At 36.7% G+C, this 13,079-nt stretch overlaps 1 protein-coding gene across 9 annotated transcripts in view; it reads right to left on the minus strand.

Annotated features, from left to right (window-relative positions):
* Positions 1 to 1,675: 1,675 nt before the first annotated feature.
* The window catches only part of EZH2 (enhancer of zeste 2 polycomb repressive complex 2 subunit), a 56,833-nt gene continuing 45,429 nt past the window's right edge, over positions 1,676 to 13,079 (minus strand). For all 9 annotated transcript variants that reach the window (XM_027451305.3, XM_072033316.1, XM_005011277.5 and 6 more), the window contains 9 exons: positions 12,849 to 12,943; positions 7,253 to 7,293; positions 5,991 to 6,116; positions 5,307 to 5,485; positions 4,537 to 4,632; positions 3,855 to 3,936; positions 2,989 to 3,069; positions 2,790 to 2,874; positions 1,676 to 2,009 (listed from right to left, as the gene is read on the minus strand). In XM_027451305.3, coding sequence (XP_027307106.1) covers positions 1,949 to 2,009; positions 2,790 to 2,874; positions 2,989 to 3,069; positions 3,855 to 3,936; positions 4,537 to 4,632; positions 5,307 to 5,485; positions 5,991 to 6,116; positions 7,253 to 7,293; positions 12,849 to 12,943 — 846 coding nt within the window. In that variant the 3' untranslated portion in view covers positions 1,676 to 1,948. The remainder of the gene's footprint in view (positions 2,010 to 2,789; positions 2,875 to 2,988; positions 3,070 to 3,854; positions 3,937 to 4,536; positions 4,633 to 5,306; positions 5,486 to 5,990; positions 6,117 to 7,252; positions 7,294 to 12,848; positions 12,944 to 13,079) is intronic.

Here is a 13,079-nt window from a genome sequence, read left to right on the forward strand (position 1 = left end):
TATTCCTGTACTGAAAGAACTTTAATTGCACTGAAGACTCCCTGCATGATTAAATGCACCTTGCTGTTTGATTTTTGAGTTACCTTTTGAAGTTCTTTTTTTTTTTTTTTCTGTAGGGGGATATAAGGGTGGTATGGCTTTAGAAAAGCATACCAAATGCTCATGTGGGATGCCAGAAATAACCTGCTGTGAGCTGCCTTTCACAGCTTTGTTGGGCAGCCTAACCCGTCACTGGTTAAAGCAGTACTGTTTTGCATAGTTTGTATGTTATATTGTGCAGAGCTCTATTTTAAAAAGCCCATCTGCTCTCAGTCTGGCTCTAGGCAACTGAAATGCTTTAGCTAAGCAGGGTGAAAATAAGTTTTGACCTTGCAGAAGGAGAATAGCTGACTGGTCACCCATGTTACAACATGGGGAGGGGTGGGGACTGGAAAGCAAAAATGACCAGCAAGAGAGACTTTCTCCCCTCGCAACTGCCCCCAAAGGTTTGAATGGTTCAAGCTGTTTTTTTCTTATCAGTAAGATGAGGGGTATGAATTCTTAGTTCTTGTTCCTGGAGCCAGTGTGGAATAAGATGGTATTGAGCACCTGATACCAGACTGCAATACTTCAGCTCTGTCTGAAAATAATCAGTAAGTTAGAACCTCCTCAGTTCAGAATGCAGTCAGTCATTACTGACAGGATTTCTTGAAATCAGTTTTGTAATACTGTTTTCCTGTCTCTGCCCTCCTAGCCCAGCTGTTTTGACTATGTATCAGAGCATCATGTTCTAGCAATAAGCTGCAGAGTTCAGACTCTGCTGGCAAATGAGAAATAAACATGTACAAGACCCAAACAGATGACTATCTCCAATCTAAAAAATTTTGGATGAAAACATATGAAGTTTGTAATAAGAGCTAGACATTTGTACCAATAAGTAAACAGTTGTTGCTTACAGCTGAGCCAGTTAAGTGGTCTTGGCTGGTTGATGCACATGGTATATGTACGTAATTATGGCATCATTCAGGTTGCAGCTTAAGAAAAGCCACAATTCAGGGGAGCAGTTATTGGAGTTAAGGGAACACTGTTCCCTAATCAGATGACACGTGGCCTCTTCAGTGTTTTTTCTACACATATATTCATGTCACCTGTTTGGAGAGCTGGGTTACTGTTAAGCTAGTATGTGTCGAGAAGAAAACCTTGTAACATTAGGCACCACATACATCTTAGTATTTGTCATGAAAACGCTTTGCTTCAGAAATAATCACAACTCTACTTAGTCCCTTCGTTCTTTTAGTGTCCATCTGCTGCTAATGGACTGGTAGGACTTAGTCTCTTGTTAGGACTGATGAGATGGATATAGTGAAAGTAGAGGAAAAATGATAGCATGACAACAGGTCAGCTTAGATGTTTCTGGCCTCCAATTATCACTTCAGAGAACCTGACTGTAGTTTTACCCTAAGGGTGCATGAAAACTGAAGATCACTACTCTTTTACTTAAGTGCTATAGTTGAAGTTTGTACAATTAGCCTGACAGCACCAAGAGATGATTGTATGTAAAGAATTTAATGTAAGTGTGACCTGAAGTAACAGAAACAGAACTAGGCAAGTATGGACTGCCTTTATTCAGAAATTGAAAGCAAGTCGCCACTTTGCTTCTTCAACTACCTAGCACAGAATCCCAACTCCATTCCAGTAAAAATGAAGAAGTTCAAGTATCCTTTATTCAAGGTTGAAAAATGTACCACACCACATTATTGCAAAAGGTCATAGGTACAAAACACTTTGCAGCTGGTGAGAAGGCAATAAAAAGTTGTTTTTTTAAAATTTGTTACTATAAATTACTGTTACAGTACTTTGCAAATACAGAATTTCAAATTGCATCATTTTATCTTTTAAAAATTGCCCACAGTACTAGAAATTCCTGAAGATAAGGCAGCTGTATGTTTAAAAGAAGAGGTAGCTGGTGTCAAGGGATTTCCATTTCTCTTTCTATGCCCACATACTTAAGGGCATCAGCTTGGCTATATCTGAAATAAAAATAACAACAAAAATCAGTAACACAGCATTTCAACTTCACTGTTCTGACCTAACAGCACAGCAACTCAGCCTGGAATACCCTCAGATTTGCCATAGTTTTCCCACTACTGGGGCCTTTGCTTCCTCTGTGACCTTGCAGATACAAAACAATGCAGAATGTTCAAGAAATTGCTTTAAGAAAAGCATGAGCCAAAGGGGGAAAGAAACCCACACTTTTCATCCTGCATCCCACACTGCTATAGTTATTTTAGCTAATGGAAGGAAATTAAGTCAACCTTGAGAAATGCAGTTAAATAGTACTGTTTTCACTGGACAGATTAGTTTTCTTCTAGTAATGATTTTAGAGGAAAGTATGAACACAATCTCAGCAAGCAAGCACCTCTCAGTAATAAAGCAAAAATTTCTTGTCCATTTCTGAATGATGGTAGAGACAACGTGCACTGCTACCCAGGGAACCCTACCCAAAGAAACTTTAATGCCTGTCTGCTGGGAACATTATGCAAATCTGCCCTCTTTCTAAGTACCATTTCTTTTCTTGATACAAGCTGCTGTTGAAGGTTTGCAAGGCCAGCTTGGCCAGCTGCTTTGCTTAAGTCAGTCTTTCTTACTATTGTTTTTTGACTTAAAAAAAAAAAAAATGCTCCAGGACTGTCTCTCAATTACTGTGCCTTACAACTTCGGGTCTCAGCAGCTAATTTTGAGCTGGCCAAGAACTACAGTTAGATAATGCAATGTGCGATAGGAAGAAGTTACAAAAAACATCTACCAACCTGTAGTCAAAGAACAGTTCTTCACCAGTCTGAATGGCTCTTTTAGCAAATATTCCTATTCTGTGATCACCATTAACCATCATAACTGTTAAAAAGAAATATAAACTCATGTTAACAAAAATACTGAAAATGTATATTCTGAATTAGCATCCCACAACATTTCATGTATTGTTACGCTAAAGGTGAATTTAAAACTTACCTTTTGCATAGCAGTTGGGATTTACTGAATGGTTAGCAAATCTAATCTTGTTGCCCTTGCGTGTTGCATCAACCACAAAATCTAGGAAAAAAAGGCCACAAGTGATAGGTAGGTCACCTACAAACATTTTTTTTTGGTGTTTATTTAATATCTAGTGTGCTTAGATTTTAGCAGCTGGAAAGATAACTGCTCAGCTTCCCACATAGAAGAGCTTGCACAGTCTCTTACAGTAGCTTTATTGTCCTGCAACTCAGAATGTTCCTGCTGCCCAACACCGAGCAGCCCATTTATCTCCTGCCCCAGTAGCAATACCTTAGTTTCTCATTTCAAGCTTCTCTAAACTTACTCCACAAGGACAAGTTCCATAAATATATTAAGTTAACATTTACAGAAGGCAGCTTTTTTCTTCCAAATATTTTCTAGTATTCCATAATTGAGACAGTACAGTGTTTTTCCTCTTCAAGCAGCAGTAGCTGTACATCTGTGTAGCTTCTTCTCCTCACAAATTACCGTCATAACTTACTGATTATTTAAGTTATAGTAAAATTATTTCTAACAATAGCTAGCATGACTTTTACTATTCAGGTTAGTTTACTAGTGCTTGCATGTCATTTTACTCCTTGAAAATCTACAAATCTACACAACTCATCTTGCATAGTTGGCTTATATAACTACTAGTATCTATTTGAACAGTGTTTACATTAAACACTATCAGCACTAGGAACCAAGAAAGTTACTGAGAAAAGATAAGGGAAAGAGAAAATTGCTTAGTCTTACCTGCTGCCTACAAAAGAACAGGGCTGAAGGATATTGTGAACATACATATTTTATGTATGTTGTAAGGATTGTGACTTGTAAACACTTACCATTATTCAAGTTAAACAGAAAGCTGCACATGTACTTGTCATATACTTTTCCTCTTCTGTCTGCCTCATCCTGAGAAATAATCTGAAAGGAACAGTATTTGTAAAGTAGACCACCTCTCCCCTTTTGTAACCATAAGAACTTAAGGTTGGAAAAAATAGAGGCCTTGCTTATTTATTCTCTGACACTGAAAATATTCCCAAACATAAAATACTCTTTTCAGTATTCTGGAGTTACCAAACAATCATGGTTTGCTCTAAGCGTAAGTTCTTTCAGAACAGGAAGAAAGCCAGAATTGCTTCTCATCTCAAAATCAAGACTGCATATATGATTCAGTTTTATTATTATCATTATTATTTATTACTGTGGAATATCAGTTAATGAAAGTGCCTACTGAATTTTAGTACTATATTAAATGATTTTGCACAAAGTTCCAGGTGTGTCTGAATTGAAATTATATCAAAGATAAAAGTAAACTTCAACACTCATTCTCACAAGAACCTATATCATCATTTTTGTGACATTTCAGACATCTGACTCCTGGGTTTGGAGTCTCTGACAGCAATAAATATATACTTAGTCAATCACATTTGTCTCTCTAAAAAATATCACATACGTTATAATCTCCTGTTTCCAAGTCAACATGCAACTTTACCAATTAAGTTCATACATAACCTTCTTTACCTCACCACAGTATTCAGAGATGAATTCATTCTTCTGTACAGGATCCTTGATGAATATTCCCCAGCCTGCCACATCTGAAGGTGCCAACAGCAAGTGCTGTGGGAGCAGGGTGGAGAGAATAAAAAAGAGCTTAGACAACATATACACTAAGGACTTCAAACTAGAAAGGTCTGCTGACAGGAGTATAATACCAATTAGTTCACCATTTGACAGCCTAGTTGGTGGAAAGATGCTCCAAAGCAGATTTTGTTTTGTTTTGTTTTGTTTTGTTTTTTTTAAATGAGCTGAACAGGCTTTCCAGATAGATTTGGTAGACTGTGTACAAGTTGTTGCATTAGAGTCAACAACTTAACAAAGAATAGCAGTCTCTATGTTTCAGCCAAGTTTTCTTGCCCTGAACTAGAGAAAGGCTTACAAGCTACCACTTTAGAACAGCAGACTATTTGCAAAATACAAGAGAAGCCTGACTGGGAGAAAGGAGAGATTCTACCATGGTATTATACAGAGAACACTAAAAACACTAACGTGGTAGTAGTATATGGTAAAACGTACAAGCCTAACAGCAGCACATAAGCACAGTAACATAAGTGACAGCTACCTCCCATTCTGTTTTGGTTTTTGGCTTTTTATTGTTTGGTTGGTTTTTGTTTTATTTTAGCTGTTGTTTTTTTTCCTTTTTGAAAGCATGAAGACAAATTCCATATTCTGATATTAAAATGACTCAGAAAAACAAAACAAGGCAATAGGCATGTAATTGTATATCTACATACTTTTTTGGATCCTCTCTGAATGCTGCAGTTCTTGCAAGAAACATTTTTGCTGTCCCAGTGGTCAGCTGCTCCACATGTTAAACAGAGATCAGGATCACATTCACGTACAGCTAGGTAACATGGACACTGCTTAGTATTGCATTGTGCTTTACAACGACATCCAGGAAACCTGTTTTGGCCTACAAAGGAACATAAGAAAAACAAAAAGGGCAAGTATGAAAAAAGTACCAGGTAAAAGAGATTATAAAAGAAACAATAGAGATTATAGCATATCAGAATATTAAAAACAAAACAACCACTGATCTTTTTATAGGACATTTGGAAGTACTAAGAATTCTTGCCTTCTCTGATTTTAGAATCAGAATATCCCGAGTTGGAAGGGACCCATAAGGATCATCAAGTCCAACTCCTCAAATCCAACTCCCATAAGGATCATCAAGTCCAAGTCCAGCTCCTTTACTTCAGTCTTCCCCAATCTAAACATTAAGACTTTGACTTTGTTCAGTGGCTAACAAGAGGGCAAGATAAAACTGAATATTGTGCTGCTTTTATTTATTTTTGTAAACACTGTTCAACACTATTTGCTTCTCTTGCAATCACTGTCTGCAATACGGACAGAGAGCTAGTACAGAGACGCTAGGACAGTAAAAAAATTTATAAGATAGCTCTTACATTTTTACTTACACTCTGAGCTGCACTGACAAAACTTCTCACAGAAGTTTTGAGCAATTACACATGGGCATGAGCTGTCACAAGGCTGACGTGGATGATCACATGGCTGATAGTTGTAAACATGATTTGATGACCCATCTGAATAAAAATAGCAACATTTGGTAACGGTGAAAGGTGTAAACAAACAATATGCAGTTCCCTTCATTCAGTATAAGTTCCCTTTAAGTCTGTTAACTAAGAAACCCCAAAACCAAACAAGCCCAATACTACAAACTGTGTGTGTTGGTGTGTGTTTTTTTGTGTTTTTTTTTTTTTTGTTTGTTTGTTTTAAAAAAAAAGACACCAAACCAGAACTATAAAATTAGTAAGGTGTTTGACACCATTAGTTGCTTACTTCCTTGTGCACTTCATTTTTCCCATTATTTAGCTACTTAAAGTATTCAAAATTGGAAGCTTCCTACTGTGGAAAACTGAAAAACAAAACTACAATGGTATAATTCCCTGCGTAAATATGTGGGAGAGTAACCCTGGTATTATTCAAAGCAGATTTGCTCAAACACCCCCAAATCATTTTTACACTAGAGCAACAGTCAACTTTAAAACAGATAATGCTGGGCAAAATAATACTTGGTCATTATACCACTGTGCTTTACAAAGTCATTTTTCCAATAAAGACCATGCTAACATCTTACAGGCTAGGAGGGACTACTGGTGGAAAATCTAGCATTACCTGTAGAGCAGCTAGGAGAATTTGGTGCAATATAAATTATGTTTGCTGTTAATACTCCTGAGCTTTTGTTGGGCTTGCATATATTTGTAAAAATGCTCAATTAGGAAGCAAAAAGGGGAGAGAAACAAACTGATTATTCGTTGCTAAAAGTCCCAACCATTCTCAACAAATTTTCAGAAAACAATTTCTAAAATAAGCTTTTTTTTTTTTTTAAAGAAATAAATGCTGCTTTTTACTGCAGCTTCTATTTTTGGTACTGTTATATGTATTTTAATGACACCAAACTTAAATTGTAAATTCAGCCTCCTACCATTTTCATTGATTTATAGAATATTTCCAAGAAATTATTTAAACCATGTCCCTACTGTATCTGTAATGAGATTTATTTATTCATTTTTTTACTTCCCCTATGATCTCTATCTCCCCATGGAATGTATATAATGACCTAGCATTAAAAAAATACAAACAAATAAACAAGCAAACCAAAAAAGCAATAGTAGGATCTCAAAAGTTCAGGACATAAATTGAATGGAAAGATGCTAACCCTTTTTCAGCTGTATCTTTCTGCAATGAGCAGCCCACAACCTGCAAAAACACAAAACAAACACAACAAGGTTGACAGGAACTCTTCCTGCAGTGGGCTGGGAAAGATATCTGCATCTTGGCATCTTGCACCCATGCTTGATATGAAATGGGCAAGTTTCTGGTAACATGAACATCCGCTAAGTGTACAGACAGACGTGGTTGCAGCAGAACCACCTTATTGTAGTCTCTTGGAGCTGAGTTTTAAAACTCAACACTCTGCAGGCTAATCCCTCCCTCTCCCCACACCACTGCATTGCTGTAGTCCCAGAATTGTACACATGAGAAGCCCCCACCCAGCCCAGGCTAGAGATTATTTAAATTCGGGTGGCCTTGAAGGAACCCTGCAAGGAGGTGACTGCTGGAACTGCTTCTAGTGGGCAGAAGCAGCAGCAGAAGATATCAAATTGCAGATATGCAGGGGTATCTCTAAATAGAGGAATGAAAGTCTGTCAGCTGTTTGCATCACAGGACTTGGGCTTAGCACCACACTAGTAGTCTCCTACAGATCACAACCAGGTATTACCCCTCATCTGCCAATCTCCAAGTATGTGACAACAGGTCACACTGCTAAGTCATTTCCCTTCAATTTCAAACCTTCTGTGCATTATGTGCCTTCCTCTTATATAGTTATAGTTTTCCTTCAGTGTCCTCTTTCTCTGTTACTGTACCTAAGCAATGCTTTTTCTAGTTTGCTTGGGGGCAGAAGGTTGGGGTGTTTGTGGAATGCGTGTTTTTGTTTATCACAGCATGGCTTGCTACACTTGCAATTTCTTGCAGGTTATGGTTACCCCTTTTCTTTATTTTGTAGCCATTTCAGGTTGCAAATTTTGTGGGCAAGTAAGGTATCATGAATAGCAGAGTCAGACATAACCAAGCAAAAACATTTGTCTGGACCTCAGGTACCAAACACACACTTAAAAAATTTCAGCAGCCTTAAAATTAAAAATACATGTTGTTGTTTGTTGTTTTTTTAAGTTTTTGTTCAATTCTATGCATTGTTGTTGGCAGCTGAATTTCAGTGAATAAAAAATTTTTAAAAAGTTAAATTAGTTGGAGTTAGGATTTTCAAAATTTGATACTTGCTGTTTATTAGTACATTATATAACAACATCAAGGGAATATAGAACAACTCTCACTCCCCAACGAAATAACTATGAAATATGCTGCTAGCTGCATCTAGCAACATTACTTTCTGTGCAAATTTTCTTATTATAACTGGTCTGAAATAGTAGTAAACACCTGCACTCAAATTCCTCAGCACAGAATACTTAGACAGCTGTACTGCCTTTCGATGAATGCAACAGTCCAAAGTCTGTGTTCTGAAAAATTACATTCTGCTGTACCTACCCAAATAGGATTTTTTTACCTGGTACTTTCTTTTATATAAGCATTGTCTCAATTTCTGCTTTAATTCAGTTGTTTGCTGCCTCCTCCTGTCACATGCAATATTTTTTAGGTTAACAATATTCTCTGTGCTATTGCCCTTTCAAAGATTTACTGTTTGACTTCATTAAGCTATCAATGGCTAACTTTCTTCCAAACATGTATAGAAACCCATACAAGTTAAAAACATCCAAAAGCAAACTTATTCAAGGTAACACAGTTGAGGAGTGGGCACTGAACCGAAGACTATCAGAATTACAGAACACTGTAACAAATAGATGGCATTCCTGTTGAGAATGGCTCTCTCTGGAAGAGAAGAACTGGGGAAAAAGATGCCAACATATATTTTTGAATGATGAAACACTGACTTTATGTAAGAAGCCCATTCCCATAAAATTGGGAGGAGTGTAATTTTGACTTAAATTACCCTAATGCATAAGCTACCTTTATTTCTTATTTTTTTTTTTTTCTCCTGGCTGGTATTTGGCAAGTATAACTTAATGCTACTTTTGAACAACTCTTTCACAGAAGCTTGTCTCAGCTTAAGGTAATGAGGACCTACCAGCATACCAAATCCTTCAAGGCTTTGTGTGTGGATACACTCCTTAAAAAACTATTTAATTAGCAATTAGTATGAGTATCTATAGATACAGATATTTAAGTGAAGCACTGTCCTAATACTTAACAGTAAAATGCCATTTCCTGACTAGTTGCCTGCTGGAACTTTTTGGTTTTATGCGAAAGTGGATTGTATTGACATGGCTACCTGAATATGACAAAGATTGCCATTATCAACCAAACGATCAGTATACTAACAACTCAAGATGGATAGAAAATTCAGCATGGAAGTCACAATGACAAAGGCATCAGTTTTGCCACTCTTGTAACAGAGACTGGTGTTTTGGCTAAGAGACCTCAGCAAGAAAGGAACCAAGACATGCTGTGTGACCATGACGTGAGGGAAATGACAGGCAGCAGCATGGAGCTGCCAACACCGACCAGTTAGACGGGAGGTTTGATTAGCACAATCAGGTATTGTGTTCATTTTCTTGCAACTTTCAAAAACTGCCAGGAAGCACTGTACATTCTCCTTACGAGTAGTACACAGAACTAAAGCCTGAATGAGTATCCTATCAGAGGCAGATTAATGTCTTCATCTGCCCTATAATCTGCTATCTAAACCAGAAATATAAGGCAAGATCGGGCCTTGTGCACCAAGAATCAAAGGGAAGACAACAAAGCTGAGGAAGCACTCGCAACACAAGGTATCAGAAAAAAATAAATAAATTGGAAACTGAGTGGCAGAATTCCAAACAAGCAGGTGGATTTGTACATCTGGTTGCTAACATCTGTAGGGCTAACAGCTTTGAAAACAAGCATTTCCAGAAGTATATCGAGAAGCATTATGACAGCAGCTGTCAAAATGAGTTTTATTCTTTGCTAACATGCATCTTTACACCACGAACTCTAGGCAGAACTGCATTAGCTAATCAAACATATTTGGTGAGTAAACAGTAGTCTAGGGACAGCAGGATGAAAATGAGAAAAATTGGGGAAAAAAAAGAAAATACTTTCAAATAAAATTTAGTAAAGTATACTCACATCTAAATAGAGGATGGGAAAGGGAAGGGAGAAAAAAATTAAAAATCAAGCAGCAGCATTACATGGCAATCAATAACAGATCCCTAACAATGCAGAGGGAAGAGTGCTGATTAAAGCAAGTGCAGTTCAGTTCCCAGCAATGGAAAAAAGCATATACATAAGAGAATGAACAGTACTGAAGAATGCTTTTTTTCTTTATTCATATTTTTCTATTGTCTGCTTCTTATGCAAAGTACTTATTCTGCTAGCAAAGCAGCGTTGTCACAAACTGCCAAGTTAATCTCTGATATATAAGACAAGTTCTAACATTTACCAGCTCTCCAAAAAATAACTACCTAAAAAGTTTTCTCCTGTCACTGATCAGTCTTATTACAGCTATCTAACTAAAGTGACACTGGAAGGAAGGTGAGAGCATCTTTTACTATCCCAAATGGGTGCAGTCATGCTAGCTAGTTGCTAAGTATGCCTACATGAGTGCAAACAAGACCACATGGGAAATAGGCCATTCAGCTAACTATGGCAGCTCCACTCACAAGACAGAACTGTCATTTTATCATACTATGTGGATATTTAAAAAGAAATTCAACAAAAAGCCTTGTAAGAGAGAATCTGCTATCAAATCAGATAGAAAATATCATTAACTAAGTCCTCTACTGCTCGTTCTCTCTTTGGTAAATGCTGCTTTTCTTTAAAGGCTGTGTACCACATCTGCACATGTAAAACCTGCAGACCAGCAAGTCCCTTGCAATGGGGAAGTGCAAAGAGAAGAGAAAGAACTATCCTGCCTCTAGAACTGGATTTACTCAATGACTGAGTAAAATCAAACTGGACTCAGCATAAGAACCAGACAAAGGCTTCCAGATGGTTTTCCCAATCACTAGGATTGTGCGCCATCTTTAGACAGTGCTCAGATTACACTTGTACATAGATGGGCTAAAAGGTTTTTCTTTTTTGAAAGACTACTGCACATAGAGTGGAGACTGCTTGATTGCCACATTCTCTGAAATCAACAGAAAAATTTAACTTCTTCCTTCACTGAGGGCTAAAAAAAATAATTAAAAGGCATTTCAAAACCAAATCACTGGCGTGCAAGTTTTTTTATTCTTTATCGGCAACTAGTAGGAAGAAAGAAACATCAAGAAACTCCACATACTGGTATATTCTTTCATTTATTTAAAACAAAAAAGTCCTCAAACTACTCCAAAACAACGTCAATCCATTAACCATACAATCCAGTCCAGCTTCAAAATGAATTTGAGTACTTTTAGTTGCGCTTTCCAAATAGATGTAGTGCCACTATTTTTATAGCAATTTGCATGAACCTGAAAGCAAGCTTCCCAACCGAATATTCCAAACTTACACTGTGGCTAATAACTCCAGATTTAAACATCCAAGCCCCAAATTGCCCACAAACTTGAAAGCTGTGCCAAAAACATTAAGTCAATATAGGTTTTGCTTAGAACAGACAGAACCTCTTCCAGACGCTCACCAAATTTTTTCCTAGCTTACATCAGCTGTTTCTGTGCTACAAAGTAGAAACATTCTACTCCAACAGTAGTTTTTGAACCAACATTAGGAATTCAATTAACCCTGAAAATAACAAATATACCTAGAATTACTGGGAGAAGAACTGGAAGAATGAATTTGGTAGAAGATAAGGAAAGTTAAAGGGAAAAATAGGAAATATGGAAAAAAAGTGTACTTATTCCTTGCAAAAATAAACGCTCTTGCTAATTTTCAGTCATTTATTTATTGATTTATCTCCTATTTTCTTATCCCTGGGAACAAAAATGATCACAACACACAAGTTGTCACATTTTTCAAACTTCAGGATTCTCAACAAAGACAACTACATTTCACTGACATTGGACAGTAAGTTTATAATTTCAACAGGAATTGTTATAGGTGGTCTTTCTAGCTCCAGCAAATAGCTTTATTTTGTACTTAATTGAAGGTTCTTAATTGCAGCCACATGTTAAATAATAATTCATTAACTTGTTTCTTCAGTTGAAGTTCTAGTTAATAATGAAGCTGGGTGCAATAAAGGAATTCCCACTGTCACTCCTCCCAAAAAGGCAATCCTAGTTTCCTGAAACATTTTTTCTTACTGATCATCTGAATAGAATTTTGATGGAATACATTTCAACATAAAACCATAGATTCTGATTTGCAAAATAACATATAATCATTATTGAATACCACAATCATGCTTGTAAATTTATTATTTATTGCTGAAACAAAATTATACTGAAATATCCTGAATGTTTTAACTATCTGTATAGATGAGTATTTCTAAACTAAACTTGATTTGCAACAATAAACCTATCCAGAATCTGACTGTTTAAGAGGTTAAAAAGAAGGGGGGAGGGAAGGGAAGTGGAAGGGTTATGCTTGCATACGTGGTAGTGCTTTTGTCTGAAAACAACACACTTTCATTTTATTGCTGCAAATTTTGTTTTTGAAAAGAAAAGGAGAGGAGCTGCATAACTTTTCCTTCAAAATAATTTCTGTTCTGATCCCTTGCACCTCCAATTTACTGTTATGCTAAGGTTATTTAGTAACAAATTTACCTGTGTTTCCTTTTCTTCTTTCTGGGAGGAGTATCAACATCTTCAGCAGGGACTGGAGCAATAATACTAGATTCCTTTACTCTAAACTCATACACCTAACAAGAGATACCATAATACATCCACGATAAATCTCTCACTAGTAGAAAGTTGCTCATTTTCTAAGTTAATATGATTTCCTCCAACTAACATCTTACAGATTATATCCATAGTCTCTTTTCAATATATTTAAAG

The sequence above is a fragment of the Anas platyrhynchos genome, chromosome 2, assembly GCF_047663525.1.
Source record: "Anas platyrhynchos isolate ZD024472 breed Pekin duck chromosome 2, IASCAAS_PekinDuck_T2T, whole genome shotgun sequence".
NCBI lineage: Eukaryota > Metazoa > Chordata > Aves > Anseriformes > Anatidae > Anas > Anas platyrhynchos.